Below are 15,454 nucleotides of genomic sequence, written 5' to 3' on the forward strand. Positions count from 1 at the left end.
TCATTTTTTTTTTTACGTGGGAAAAGTCCATCAGGATACATTCCAGCGCGGAAAACGTTAAACTCGATGGCATATGCTCCACATGTTCTGGTTAAGCCAACGTAAAGCAGTCACCTTCAGACTACTTATTGATAAAGGACGAAAGAAACATTCATTTTTCTTTATGATTAGGACCACGTTTATTCTCTTCAGTATTGGTTCTGTTTGAACCTAATTCCCAAGCTACGTTTAACTTTTAACTTAAAAATATATTTTTTTTTTCTTCAACAGATATGGAACGTTGGTCCGGTAAGGTTGCAATAGTGACAGGAGCCAGCTCTGGCATCGGAGCAGCCCTCAGTCTGCATCTCGCGAACCACGGTCTCAAAGTCGTGGGACTAGCTCGCAGGGCGAATCTTATTGATGTATGTATTTATATAAATAACACTAGCTGTGCTCGCGACTTCGTCCACGTGGAATAATGACTACATGTTCAACGTGATTCTTTAAATTGGCCTAACTTTTTTATTTATGAACCGATTGACATGAAACAAACACTAAATGTTAAACTAAGCTTGCCATAATATATTGGTAAAAAACTAGAGCTAAACAGAATAAGCTGTTTCTGAGATTAGCGTGTACAAACGCACAGACAAAGAGACAAAAATTCTGACAATCATGGTTTTGGTTGCTATTTGCGTTGATAAAGGCCCCAATAATTTGTTTTCTCATATATATCTTAAATGTACAGACAGCGAGTCCGTTGGCGCACTTTGTAGTGGTCCTGCTTTCTGCTCCACGAGTTGTGAGTTCGATTCCCGCCTGAGTCTGGGTATAATATTTGTATTTATATATTTATTATTGTTTATGTATTATTAATATGTATATTTTAAACAAATTTAGCTACATCAGCCAGTTGTTACCTATAACACAAGCATTAAGTTGCTTACTTTAGGAACAGCCGACCGTATATATTTATATTTATATTTATATATTTATTTATTATACGTATTGATGATGATTGATAAGTTTAGTGTGAACGTATAACGTTTTATGCTTTAACAATTTTGAGTACAATAGCATAATTTTACACATTAAAATATTCTTAACTAGGGCGCAGGCTTCGTAGGCTGCTTGGACCAAATATCGCTTCACAATATTGACATAAACTCGTTTCGTTAATCTATACAAATAAAATTGGAATGTCTGTTTGTAATATTACAATAACCGCTTTGTAATAAATGCATATGGATGTATACACGGTACATGTACCAAAATAACATTTTTTACAATTTTTGTCTGCCTGTTTGTCTGTCTGTCTGTCTGTTTGTTCCGGCTAATCTCTGAAACAGGTGGACAGATTTTGACGGGACTTTTACTAGCAGATAATTGATCTAATAAGGAGTAACTTAGGCTAATTTATTCTAGAAGTTTATTTATTTTGTGACTGCGAACTGAATGATTATTATTTTTTTATTTGTAAGAACAATAAATTACTTTCCTAATTAGACAGATACTCTAAGGTACTTTTGCTTTTGCTATTAGGATCTTGGTTCGAAAGTAACGGGGAAAGGCAGTATAACTTCCAGACAATGTGATATTTCTAAGCCTAAGGAAATCGAAGCCGTTTTTCAATGGGTGGAGCAGAATTTCGGCGGGCCCGATATACTTGTTAACAACGCTGGATTTTTAAAACCTGGCAATATTACCGGTAAATGAATTGATCAGAATTATGTTTATAATATTACAGTATTAAATATTTGTACATTTTTAATCTTCACAATATTTATTATTATTTATCACGCTCATAATCTGGAGCAGTCTGACTGGAGAAGTACCTCGACCTCATCCGATCCTCATCTCATTGCTGAATAATATAACTTTCAAGGAATATTGTGCTCCTTTTGTGAGTAAGGTGGTCGGATTTAGGGACAGAGTCGTAAAGGCGTTTTTATTGCTTCTGGAGTTGCAGGCATCTATAGACTCCTTAACCTATATATTCTCGTACAAACTGACTGTCACAAGAATGCCATTTTATCTTTTAGTATTTATAGTTTTTATAAAGGACCACATATTTGATCAGAGCTTTATCAGAGCATATAATTCAATTTTTAAAATCTAATTGCTAGGTAAACTTAATCAACTTAATCTTCCTTCATTATACGTTACCGAATAATGATCCTGTCACGTCTATCTCTTTCTCTCTTATTGTGTGTATCACGTATTGTAAAAAAAATATTAATTATTTTTATAGCTTAAATTTTAATAAAAAAAATCCATCCTGTCTGATTTGTTCGGTGTAATAAACTATTGGTGGTTATTATTAAATGTTCATCAATAATCGATTTCAGATCTTGGAAACAACGCTCTAAGCGACGAAGATATTATATCTACCCTCGATGTCAATGTCAAAGGGATGGTCATGTGCACGAGATACGCTATTTCATCCATGAAAAAGAGAAATTTTAACGGTCATATAATAAACATTAACAGGTACGTTTTAAAAAAAATATCTGTTATATTAATACCAGATATACCTAGTACTAGGGTACGGGTGCAAGATTCGTGTAGGCGTCTTAACATCGGTAATCGTGGGTATGTTTAGAGTTGGTATTTGTATTTACGATTCAGCCTGTAATATTCCACTGCTGGCCTCTTTCCCCATGTAGGGGAAAGGTCAGAGCTTAATCCACCACGCTGCTCCAAAGCGAGTTGGCAGATATGTTCCCTACTATGAGTAACGATCGCTATCAGGTGTACATGATAACAATTGGGACCGACGGTTTAACACGGACTACACAAATACTTGAATCACGGCAAACGTCTGTATGGCCAATACGAATGTTTGTCATGAGCGGGGATCGAACCCGCAACTGCCAGCGCAACAACCACGAACCAGTGCTGTGACCGTTGCACCAACGCAGCGTCAATATTAAGATATATCGCGACGGATATTTGTATTTACTATATACTTATGTCCGTATTCTTAAAATTTAGTTTAGCCGGACACTACGTACCTTTTGAAACATCATTCAACGTGTACTCCAGCACAAAGCACGCTGTTACCGCTTTCACGAGTGCCCTTAATAATGAACTGGCTAAATTCAAGAGTGAAATCAAGGTTGCGGTAAGCAATATTTTTATTTTTAAATCTATGTATAAATATGTGAAACAAAAACTTTGTACCAGTTGTTGAGTGCAAAATGCTAATATTTTTTTTATTATGCATAAAAAATTAATTAAATCGATAAAAAAAAACATTACTCACACTACCATGTATTCGACGCATATATATGTATGTATATAATCTTCTTTTTAATGTTCAAACTCATAACTAAATTAAATACGGTCGAATTTCGACCACTGGGCGACCACTAGTATAATAATTTGGCAAACAAGTGAACAATCTTCCTGATGGCAAACGGATACCATAGCTTATAATGATAGTTTTTTACAACACCAATTAGTAACAGGAGCCTCCTTTTACGCATTTTATTATCAGGATACTCCGATCTTTAATTAATATTTGTTATGTCTACAGCTCCAAACCGGAGGTGATGAACCGATGGTATATGTAAGTGCTATTATTTGATTAAAAAGTACACCGCTTTAAAAAAACTTTTCAGAGTATCTCCCCTGGACTTGTGCATACGGAAATGGTCAACGACTACAAAGGAGATATGCCTATTCTAAAACCAGAATCCGTAGCAGATGCAATAGTTTACGTTCTATCCACGCCTCCGAATGTAAACGTAAGTATATACTCGTATCGTCGAACCACGTGTCTCCACGGGCACGTGGAGCTGTTGGTTTCTTGGTGCTACCAAAGATCGCACCAAACATTTCGGTTTTCCGAAATCCTCATTCAGCTTCATTTTAATTTATCAAACAAACATCTAGGATGTTGGGACCTTAAAACTCCATAAAATAGTTTAGCTAAATGATGTTTTCCCTTAGATTTCGTTCTGAGTAATTTTTATAAAAACACGAAGTCATTAAAAATAACGAAAACAGAACGCAAAAATACCGTTGCGAGTTTCGAAAATTTTTAGCTGGTAGAGTACGTTTTATACTAACGCTTCAGCCTGTAATATCCCACTGCAGGGCATGGGCTTCTTTCTCCGTGTAGGAGAAGAATCAGAGCCTTATCCACCACGCTGCTCCAATAAGAGTTGGCGGCTATATTCACAACTATGAGTAACGATTTTCATTAGGTGTACATGATAACAACCTGGACCAACGGCTTAACGTACTCTCCGAGGCACTATGGAAAGAACCACAAGGACTGCACAAACACCTAGATCACGGTACACATCTATATGGCCAATACAAATGTTGGCATGTGCGGGAATCGAACCCGCCAGCCGCAAACCAGTTCTGTGACCGTTGCGCTAACACGTTGTCCGGCCGGTAGAGTATGATAAGCTACATTGGTCCTCAGAAAAGTCCTTTGCTGATGCTCTAAGGACTCTTCTAAGGACTGAGGCAGAGACCCTAAACAGACTTTGTTCATCTTGAATATTAGGCCCTTATATATATTTTAGTACGATAATATTTAAACAATTTCGAACCCAAATATTATTTTGGAACTAAAAATATTGAACTGAGTTTTAGAAACATGGCTCACGTAATTCAACTAACTATTTATTAACACTGATAATAATTGTCACACAAATGTGCAAAACGCAAATAAACAAAGATTAATGAAAAATATTTATTGTTAGAGCTTATTTGTAAAGAAAACATAAGTCTTATGTCTGTATCACATTAAAATAAATAATTTTAGTATTTTATTGTATTGTTTAATTACAAGGTTTAAAGTACAATAATGTATAACAGTGTATCGTAATCAATAAATATATAAATCGAAGGTATAAAATTTTATCGATCAAAATCAATGTATTACAGATTTCTGAGCTAGTGATTGAACCGACATCGGAGAGAAGGCTTTAATTTAATCATATTTATTATGGCACAAATACGACTATTCAGCTAGATGAAGACGAAAAAACTGCCGAGGAAGCTACACCCAATATTGATGTGCCAAATTGTAGTAATGCACGCAATATGTCGAGCTTCAAAGTCCACAGCGGTGATTGGGCCGGTTCTCCAGACTCTTTGTCGCTTGGATTTGTTGACTGGCTCTGCAAAATTTTGAAATAAAAATATTAAAGCAAAACGTCAAACCACCGGAAATAAATAAAAGGGATAGGTATTGGGAAGATAAAGGATATAAAGAATTGTTTGACAGGAAATATGTAACTACAGGAGACAGTTAAGGTGCCTGATAAATAAAATTCTGTTTCTGTACAAGTTTAATTATATTATTTACACCAGAATTAAGTAGTGTTTTATTCATCTTCACCAATTGCCTAAAAATACAACAACTAAAATTAATCATTAAAATTTCTCCGCCATGAGTTAGAGCCGGAGCTACTTTTCGACATGTCTCCTAGAAGAGATGTAATTAAACTTAGGAAAAATCCAGCAGAATCTGCCATCTTCATGTTATTGTTCGCCTCTTCGGAACTTGCGTCTGGATCCCCTGCCTGCAAAAAACATCTTTTTACCTCAATATATATACATACAATAATAAATAAGACTACATTATTTCAAAATTATATCATTCATCACTTTAGCCTATCGCAGTCCACTGGTGGAAATAGGCCTTCACAAGTTCGCGCCAAAATGGCGTGACCTCATGTGTGTTGCCCATAGTCACCACGCTAGGTAGACGGGTATCATTATTTAACTATAAAATAATATCAATAATATTTTAATATCACTTACAGCACTAGTACCCTTTACTAATTTCGACAGAAATTTTCCAAAGACTGCACCATTATTTTTCTGTAAAATTAAAGAAAAATAATTTTACTTTCACATCTATCAGATGCACTAATTTTCAACAAACACAAATCTCATACCGCCCCGCCTCCTGTGATTGTGTCTAATGACGTTAAAAGATAGCTTGCTAATATTTCTCCTGGATTTTCTTCACCTTCAGACTGCAAAATTAAAAAAAAAAATGAACTTTATAATTTTATAACCTAAAATCAAACTAAGTTAAGTATAATCGAAACATACCAATAATCCAACAAACAGTCCTATTCCAGACGCAATCAGAGCGTTTAAATCAATGCCATCGCCCTAAAAAGAAATTATTATCAAAAAATTATATACTCGTAGTTACCACACTATGGCGCCCAGCTGCTCTATTCAGAAAAAGATTGATAAATTAAAAATTGATTTAAATTCAGAGTGTGTCGCTGTGTAGCTACGGTAGTAAAGAATTTAGCCACCCCCGTGGTGTCGTAAGAGGTGACTACGGGATAACACAGTTCGACTATCACCTTGGAACTTAAAAAGCCGACCGGTGGGGGATAACCATCCAACTGTCGGCTTTGAAATACACAGACCGAAGACGGGCAGCGGCGTCTTCGGTGCGACAAAAACACAAGTTCACGCCATTTTTCGCGTGAACTTGTGGAAGCCTATGTCCAGCAGTGGACTGTGATAGGCTGAAATGAAACACAATGAGCCGTTTTCTGAATATAGCAACCGAGCTTTAGTAAGCATAATGTGTAACGTACGCTTAGATTAGCCACTATCCCACCTATCGTTGCTAGAAGTGACCCCAAATCTGACTGACCATCTTCCTGTAAGTAAAAAACAAATAAACGTTTTAAAGGTCGCAACTTTTAAGATATTTAATCTGATCGAGTAAAATGAAACGTACACCACCACTTAAACCTGCCAGCAGACCTAAAATGCCACCACCCTGACCATCTCCACCACCTGGCGGCTCATCATAATCGCTGTTATTGTCATCATCACTGTCATCAACGTTTGAATCGGAATCTCGTCCTGAATCATTACTATCATCCTCTAAACTCTCTTCAGCTGCGACATTCTCAGATTCGTTTGAATCACTACTGGAACTGTCATTTCCGTTACCATCTCTCTGCTTTTCAAATGGTGGTGGCTTGAAATCAGGTTTGTAATCTATGTTGATTTCATTACCAGATAAATCTTTGCGTTCAAGAATAATCGACGGTTTATTGCGGTTAACGATTTCTTTGATAAGTCTCAGTAATAATTTCTGAAAAGTATTGGATAATATCAGCAGTTGTTCGTTTTCTGTTATATTATTTAGTTAAATATAAATAATATTAATATATAATAGTGACTTACCTTGTCACGTGTTAATAGTGCTGGAAGAGGTCACACATCCAGACTCGTGAGGTGAAATTTCAAACCAAGAGTAGCCAACACTTTCGTTAACAAAACACAAACAGTGAGAAAAGAAAAACAAGCGTGCAAATAATATTCAAACCGTTATTGCTATTTTGTGTAATTTTTAATACGAGTGCGATATTATATTATGTGAAATAAACGTAGTCACCATAACACCTGGAGTCATGTGCTCGACACCAGCTTGGAATATCTGCTATATTTGTATTTGTGTAAATAATTATTTTTGGTATGGGTGTATGTCCTTGTGAGTATCCCCACAATGCGGAGAATACGTAAAACAGTTGCTCCCATTTGTTACAACAGATACTTTATTGCGATCGTTATTCGTTAAAGAAATACGAAATAGATTTAAATAAAAAAAACATTATCGAAAAAACATTATCTATCAACATATCGTCAATAACAATTATTTGTATGATATTTATATATTATTTTTAATGAATAATTATCTGTTTATGTAATATAAATATATGTGATTATTTTTTATAAACATTATTATGTAATGTGTGTATGTTTACTTTTATGTACATGTGAATATAGTTTTTGGTGTATGATATATTCTGTATATATATACATTTCTTATACTATTTATATACAATATTGTTACAAATAGGTAACATTTGTAACAAATAGCAGGTTATAAACAGGTTGTCTGTGAGAAATCACTACGTGTGATATACCGTCTTTGCACTTTATTCAGTGTGTTTTTTTTTTGTTTTTGTTTCTTTTTAATGTACTTGTAAGTGTACAATGTGCAATGTAGATTTGTATTTTTTTAAGTAGGGAACGAAAATGCATCATGTTTGCATGCATAATGTTGAATTTACAAATTATACAGATAATTGCGCTGCTACTTTTTCAATTCATATTATCCTATATCTAAAGGTTGTCTGGAAGAGATCCCTACTAAGTGATAAGACCGCCTTTGTACATTACTATCTCTATGTGTAAATAACTGTTTTATGTAATTTTTTTGCCGAGTGGTGTGCAATAAAGTATATTCTATTCTATTCTATTCTACAATAAAGTATAAATAAATAAAAGAAAATATAATTGTACATAAAATACATATCGTAATATGAACATATCTTTGACATCATCACTCTCCCAAAAATTATTATCTAACTACAATCAACCATTGAATTAGTAATAGTATACACTAAAAATTCACAAAACAAAACAGCGCACATCATTATGGTGCAGTTATATCTAAGTAAATAAGAAGTATAAAAAATGTCACAAAAACATAAAAATACAATAAAAGATACAAGCGAGAGGGATTATATTAAACCTACGTAACATACCATTTATTTTTGAGTCAAATACAAAAGTAAAATTAAAAGAAGCAGAAGTTTATGAATAAGATCAGTTCTTAATATTTTTGAAAAAAACTCCTAATATATATCTTAACGACTAGGTCGTCAAACAGGTATACGGCACATCTTACTATAAAGTAAGCATTCACCGTAGCCTATAGACGTTTGCAATACCAGAAGCAATAATCGCAAACGCGTTGCTGAACCTACCCCCTCTTCAGGAGCACTGGACACTTTACTTACCACAAGGACTTCTATTAGGAAGCAGTATTATTTAAATGTGTTAATCTGTAATGTCGACTAAATTCCCCAGACATGCTCCAGATTTTGAATATAACATATCCTTTTTTTTACGTGGGGAAAATCCATCATGGATACCCTCCAGCACGGGGGCGCCAGAGGGTTATGTCAGACTCCTGCTGACTAAAAACCACCACGTGTGAGCGGTCATCCGCCTGGGTGGGGCGAGATGGGGTCGCGCTAGTATTCGCCACCTAATGGAACATATCCTGCTGTAACCTATCATGGCTAAGAAATGGTATTTAGTGTATGTGGCTTAATATAATGGCCCTCGCTTTCACCTTGTAAATTGTTATGTTATATGTTTTAAATATACTCGTTTTTAATTCCAGATCATCAGTATGTGTACTTACGCTTGAACCGCTAGATCCTGAAAGAAGACCTGTAGCTAGTTTAAGCAAGCTAACGATGTTGCTCCCACCATTGCTTGATGGGTATTTGTCAGGAATATTGAAGTCGTCATCATCATCATCATTGTTGTAAGGCACCGGTGGAGGTAAATCTAAGTTCACAGTACTTGGACTTACTGAATCTCGTTTTACGATTTCATTCTGGAAACCAAATTAGTATACATTTTTAAGCTGGATGCAGAAAGAGAGATATTTATAGTAAACTACCGCTGCATACCATCGCTTGAATTTTACTAATTTTTAAACAACTTCAAAAAGAGGAGGTTCTAAGTTCCGATGTATTTTTTGATGTGTCTTTTTCCTGGGTGTACTGATTTTAAAGATTATTTTCGACTTGGAATACTGGTGCTCATCATGTGGTCTCATTTTAATTTTATCAAGATCTAACGTGTACACTTTGAGTTATTACTAACTTACTACTAATAATGGGTATTTAGTTGACTAGTTTTTCGACTACTAACGTTGTATTACTTGTCGATGTAAATTAAAGAAATTATTTGGAGATTTCTCCTTGAGAATCGATTTTCATATAGTCCAAAAGGGTTCCGATAGATGGCGTTATTTGTTTCGTTTATTTACCATTTGATATGGTATTAATCTTTTTCTTAGACTAGTAAGCCTTTTTGTGCCTATTTAGATAGTCGATCTGAAAGAGTAAACTCCAGTCGTGATCACACACTTTTTTTTCGTTTGCAAGCAAACACAATTATGATGATTCTTTTTATATTCGAAGGCTGTATATGAAGTATGCATATATAATGAATTTCAACTACGTTGATGTTCTTCTCATTTTATTACTCGTCGATGTAATTGAAGTCAGCTTTTCTTTTAGAGAAATGTTAAAAAGGGATAGATATGGATGACAATAGCGAATGAAATCGCTATAGTAAGTTAAAAGCTAGTATACGATGCGAAATTATTTACTAATATTGGAATCAAGTTCTTAGATATTAAAAAAAAAACTCTCAATAAATATATATAATAATTATTCTATAAGATTTAAATTATCTGCCATGTTAGATTTGTGACAAGGTAGCTTGCCTTCGTTAATACACACACGAGCATAATTATTTACACGTAATGAACACGACGATATAAAAAAATAATCCTGAGTTTGAGCAATTAAAACTAACGTTAATTGTTCAAAACATTCTCAGGTACTGTGTCTATTTTTTATTATTTTTTATTTGTCCATACATACAAGTTTACAGAGCTTTGCACACACAAATAAGTAGATCAGAAAAAAAAAGGAAAAAACACAGATGTGTCAAAATTAATACAATAATGATAAATGTAGAAATATTGCGCTATTTGCTCTTTTATTTTTTTATATTCTGTTTATTTATAGTAATGTGTCTGTGTGTGTGTGTACGCAACAACGTTGGCAAGTCCGGTCAAGCTCATAGAAATTACGAACTCAAAAGTATTAAATACTAGCGAACCGGCTTCGCAAGGGCAATATGCTATTCTTGTAATAATAATAACAGCAGTCATAAATAATAACTGTATTTATATAATAAATAATAACAGTAGGCACACAAAAATAAAACTAAATATTTTTTGAATATTTCAAGCGTTTACCTAGTGCTGATTTTAATATCGGCCAAAAAGCGGCAAAAAATCACTTTGTTGTACGAGAGACCCCCTAAATATTTATTTTATTTTAAATTTATTTTTTATTGTTAAAGTAACAATACAACTGAGTATTTTTGTGTATATTTCAAGTGCCTATCTGTTGCCATTATTGATATCGAGCAAAAAATGGCAAAAAAATCGCGTTGTTGTATGCCACCTTAAATATTTATTTTATTTTTTTAGTATTTGTTGTTACAGCGGCAATAGAAATACATAACAATGAAAATTTTAACTGTCTAGCTATCGTGGCGACGAACGGGCAGACGGACGAACCGCATCAAAATCAGTTGCGTAGTTTTAAAGATCTAAGCATACATAGGGACGGACAGACAGCGGAAGAGACTTTGTTTTATACTATGTAATGATGATATTATCAGTTCATATGAAGTGAAAAGATTGTGTTACGGCATAGAAGAGCACAACTAATTCTTAGTATGCTACAACGGTCGGACAAAGGTAGGCATGGAGTCGGCTTTATTATAAAGAAACATCTTAAAACCTTCATAAAAAGTTTCAAAGGATTATCAGGTGGAGTAGTAATTTTAGATATAGAAATAAGCGACCTACCATTTACTATTGGACCGTTGGACCGACGATCGGCGTAAGATTGCCTGTGTATGCTGGATGAGGATTGCGGAAAACCAGGATGTTTGGCGCGAACTTGTGGAGGCCTATGTCCAGCAGTGGACTGCAATAGGCTGAGCTGACTGACTGACTGACTGACATTTACTATTATTCAAGTATATGCACCCACTGAGGAGGCTGAAGAATCGGAAATTGAAACACTCTATACAATCCTAAATAAAACTCGTGAAATCTCAAATAAATAACTTACAGTTTTGGGTGACTTTAATGCGAAGATAGGAAAGAAAGATCTAGAAGAAAACAAACTTTGAAGAAACAACGGATTCGGAAAAAGAAGCCCTAGAGGACAAAAGCTAATAAAATATGCTCAAGAATGTAATCTATCCAATCATCACCATCACTTAAGCCTATCGCAGTCCACTGCTGGACATAAACAGAAAGCAGAGACAAACTAATCTAACGGGCAAGTCAATGTACACCTAAAACGATTACGTACATACTAATTAGAATTAGTTATAGTATAATATGTAATAAACCGGATACTTTTACAAGGAAATATAAATATCTAGTTACAATTAATATTTTATTTAAACACAAATGATCTATATTAGATGACTTTGAAACGTACTTCCTATGATTAAACCTTAATATGACCATCATGAATTAAAATAATTCAAAACAAAAAAATCTAACATAGTACTACAATAACAATAATTTAAAAATGGCATTGAACTTATCAAATGCGATTTTTTTTTTAGCTATACACACATTTCCTAACCAAAAAAAATTACTGTTACGTTTTTTAGTATATTTTTTTATTTATTTAATATTTACTATAATATTTATGTACAGTTCATAATCGAGGTTTGATTTATATAAACGCTATTCTGCCCTTGTGATTATTTATTTAATAATACTAGTGGTCGCCCGGAGGTCGAGATTCGACCATAATCCATTTAAATTATAAGTTTGAAAATTATTAAGGTTCTGTTGTCAAAGACTAGACTTCTATAATAATAAACAAAAGAGTATATTATATGCATGTGTGTGTCAAATACATGTTAGTGTGTGTAATGTTTTTTATTGATTTAATGTAGTTTTACGCATAATTTTAAATAAATAATAGCATTCTGCACTCCTTCTCTATATAAAAATCAATAAAAAAATATTACACACACTGCCATATATTTGACACACGCCTCAATTAAATTGAGAATAGATTATAGACTATAGCATAATATTGTTTCTCTTTACTAAATGTCAAACATAATAACCAATATGTTCAAACTTATAATTTAAATTAATTATGGTTGAATTTCGGCCACAGGGCGACAACTAGTATATATTAGTACGCCAAGGTTTAGATGTTTGCCTCCCTTTTTAGAAAAAACTTCACAATTACTCCCCATAATTTATATATCATTTTATAGATAATTGCTTGCTCTACCGGAATCAACAACTAACAAAATTATTATTGCTTTTGTTTTTACAAATTATTTAATTATTAAATTTACATATATGACGGCTTTAATTTTAAAACAACGTCAACATGATTGACGGTGGTGATACCTATTTTATATTTATTATACTTATTTAGTGCGAATTATTTGCACGGGTATAGCAGTAAAACAATAATTATATAAGTTTTTTTTTTCGAATATTGATACAAAGTTTTAACCGATTCTAAAAAAAAGTAGAAGGTTCTGAATTCAACTGTACCTAGTTATTTACGTGTGTTACCTCATAAATTTTACTGGTTGTACTGATTTTCATGATTCTTTTAATATAGGAAAGCTGGTTCATGACTGGTAAATATGGTTCTATTAAAATGTGAGCGAGATATGACGGGTAGTTTTTTAATTATCCGTAATAATGCGTATTTAACTGACTTCGAAAACGTTGATCATGTTCTCATTTTATTACTTGTCAATGTCCCTGATGGCGGGTTTTTTGTTTGCGAGCAAACACAATTATACTGGGCAAAGGCCTCTTTCCCCATGTAGGAGAACGATCAGAGCTTAATCCACCACGCTGCTCCAATGCGGGTTGGCGGATATATTCCCTACTATGAGTAACGATCGCTATCAGGTGTACATGATAACAACCGGGACCGACGGCTTAACGTGCTCTCTGAGGCACGGTGGGGCAATTATAAACGAAAAAAATCATTTTGAAAAATATCAGAGACTAAGCCAATTCATTAAAAAAAATAATTTTAAAATTTCTTGTCTGCCTGTATGTTTGCTCCTATATAAAAACCAGTAATACACAGAAGAAGAACAGATCGAAAAACAACGGCAGATATCATCATGGAGTCCTACCTAAATTATCTGTTTCCTGAATTCATTTTTATACATCTAGAAGGGATTTTTTTTGCACTAAAAACGGTTATAATATAGTCGTAACAATATCTTTTTTTATACAAACCAAGTTATAAGTCAGTTACGATTCAGCCTGTAACAATCCACTGCTGGGAATAGACCTGTTTCTCCGTGAAGGAGACGAATTGGAGGGGAACTGCGGGTTGGCAGATATATTCCCTACTATGAGTAACGATTGCTATCAGGTATGATAACAGCCGAGATCACACACGGACAAACATCATCAATATCGAAACCTGAAATCAAACCGGACATCTATACCAAGCGGGAATCGACCCCGCAAAATGTCGGTGTTTTAGGTGCATCTACGTACAACACCAGAGCAGTTGTTTTGAGTTACTTACTAAATAAATAAATAAATAAAAAACTTACATCAGAATCAAGTTGTCTCTTCACCCGTAATAAAGGAGGCGGTAGGCAGAACACATTTGCTAAAAGCGATAACGCCAAGATGACACCGGTACAGCCTTTACGACCCATCGTTGACACTACACAAAATAATTAACATTTGAATCGACAATGTATTTATATACATATACAACTAATGACTATAATTGATGCAATTTTCAAATTCTTGTTTCATTATTACATTTTTTTTAAATAGTAGATTACGTAATATTTTAATTATTATTAATTATATTTTTTTTTTTCGTAATTTGGTCATTAATTTTATTAATAGTTTCATAGATGTTCACGTTACTGTTTTTAAGTGTGTATTAATTTGGCACAAATTGCGAAGACTGTTTTATAATAAAGCTGAGTGTCCGCTTCGTGTACAGCATGTTCAGAAACATCTTTTACTTATATTTTTTAAAATCACTTGTTAAATTCTTGTATTTACTTTTTGGTATATATTTGAAGAGATTTTTATTTTCACTATAAATATCAAATCCTTAATTTAATCAATTTCCAAATTGTACTGTTTTCAGGTGAAAATAAAATCGTTAAAAAAATTTTAAATTACAACTTTTTGACTTTCGACAACACTATTTACAAATATTAAAAAAAAATTAAAGTGATGACAACACTAGTAACATCCGCCATAATAATGGAATCATCAAGAAACCCAAAGCGAAATAAACTTCAATACAGATTACACTTTATAGATATATTTACCTTCACTTCAGTTCACCACTTCTTTATTACATTTAAAAATTTCATTTGGTAATCTTATTGTTCATCCTACGCATGAAAAAAATTATTGACATATCCAAAAATTGCTTTTTTAGATAAAACTAGCTGACCAAGCGAACTTCGTATCGCCTAACACAAACTTTATCGTATGGTATTAAAGTTCAAATTGACTTTTAAGTATTATCACAAATCTTTTGTATGGGAGTATAGAAAAGTGTTGTTTTTAGACTTTTTCAGGAAATTTAATTTTTTTTTTTTTAGAATTTTTTTCTCTGTAAGAACCATCCTCGTACTTCAAGGAATATTTAAAAAAAAGAATTAGCGAAATCGGTCCAACCGTTCTCGAGTTTCGCGCTTAGCAACACATTCAGCGACTCATTTTTATATTATAGATTAGGAAGACGAAAACACGTACGGTCCACCTGATGGTAAGTGGTAACGTCACCTGTAGACGCTT

The 15,454-nt window shown here is 33.6% G+C and overlaps 2 protein-coding genes across 2 annotated transcripts; one reads left to right on the forward strand and one right to left on the reverse strand.

The window, feature by feature from the left end:
* Positions 1-272: 272 nt before the first annotated feature.
* On the forward strand, positions 273-5,322 carry LOC123663526 (farnesol dehydrogenase-like). Its single transcript, XM_045598203.1, has 6 exons — positions 273-404; positions 1,525-1,690; positions 2,331-2,472; positions 2,977-3,106; positions 3,606-3,731; positions 4,888-5,322. Exons 1-6 carry the CDS (start codon positions 273-275, stop codon positions 4,930-4,932), a joined length of 741 nt encoding a protein of 246 aa, XP_045454159.1. The 3' UTR covers positions 4,933-5,322.
* Positions 5,282-14,343, reverse strand: LOC123663622. The gene is made up of 8 exons (XM_045598290.1): positions 14,236-14,343; positions 9,206-9,403; positions 6,719-7,081; positions 6,573-6,638; positions 6,067-6,129; positions 5,907-5,987; positions 5,770-5,829; positions 5,282-5,528 (listed from the first exon to the last, which is right to left on the reverse strand). The coding sequence occupies exons 1-8, from the start codon at positions 14,341-14,343 to the stop codon at positions 5,373-5,375; spliced, it is 1,095 nt and encodes a 364-aa protein (XP_045454246.1). The 3' UTR covers positions 5,282-5,372.
* Positions 14,344-15,454: the final 1,111 nt, after the last annotated feature.

The sequence above is a fragment of the Melitaea cinxia genome, chromosome 20 (genome assembly GCF_905220565.1).
Source record: "Melitaea cinxia chromosome 20, ilMelCinx1.1, whole genome shotgun sequence".
In the NCBI taxonomy this organism is placed as follows: Eukaryota; Metazoa; Arthropoda; class Insecta; order Lepidoptera; family Nymphalidae; genus Melitaea; species Melitaea cinxia.

Excerpts from the sequence above, each read along its gene's own strand:
- LOC123663622 (XM_045598290.1), bottom strand. The coding sequence starts at position 14,343 with ATGGGTCGTAAAGGCTGTACCGGTGTCATCTTGGCGTTATCGCTTTTA. Across the intron at positions 9,404-14,235 it reads AGAGACAACTTGATTCTGAT|AATGAAATCGTAAAACGAGA; the intron begins GTAAGTTTTTTA and ends TTTGGTTTCCAG. Across the intron at positions 5,988-6,066 it reads GACTGTTTGTTGGATTATTG|TCTGAAGGTGAAGAAAATCC; the intron begins GTATGTTTCGAT and ends TTAATTTTGCAG.
- LOC123663526 (XM_045598203.1), top strand. The coding sequence starts at position 273 with ATGGAACGTTGGTCCGGTAAGGTTGCAATAGTGACAGGAGCCAGCTCT. Across the intron at positions 1,691-2,330 it reads AAAACCTGGCAATATTACCG|ATCTTGGAAACAACGCTCTA; the intron begins GTAAATGAATTG and ends AATCGATTTCAG. Across the intron at positions 3,732-4,887 it reads CCACGCCTCCGAATGTAAAC|ATTTCTGAGCTAGTGATTGA; the intron begins GTAAGTATATAC and ends AATGTATTACAG.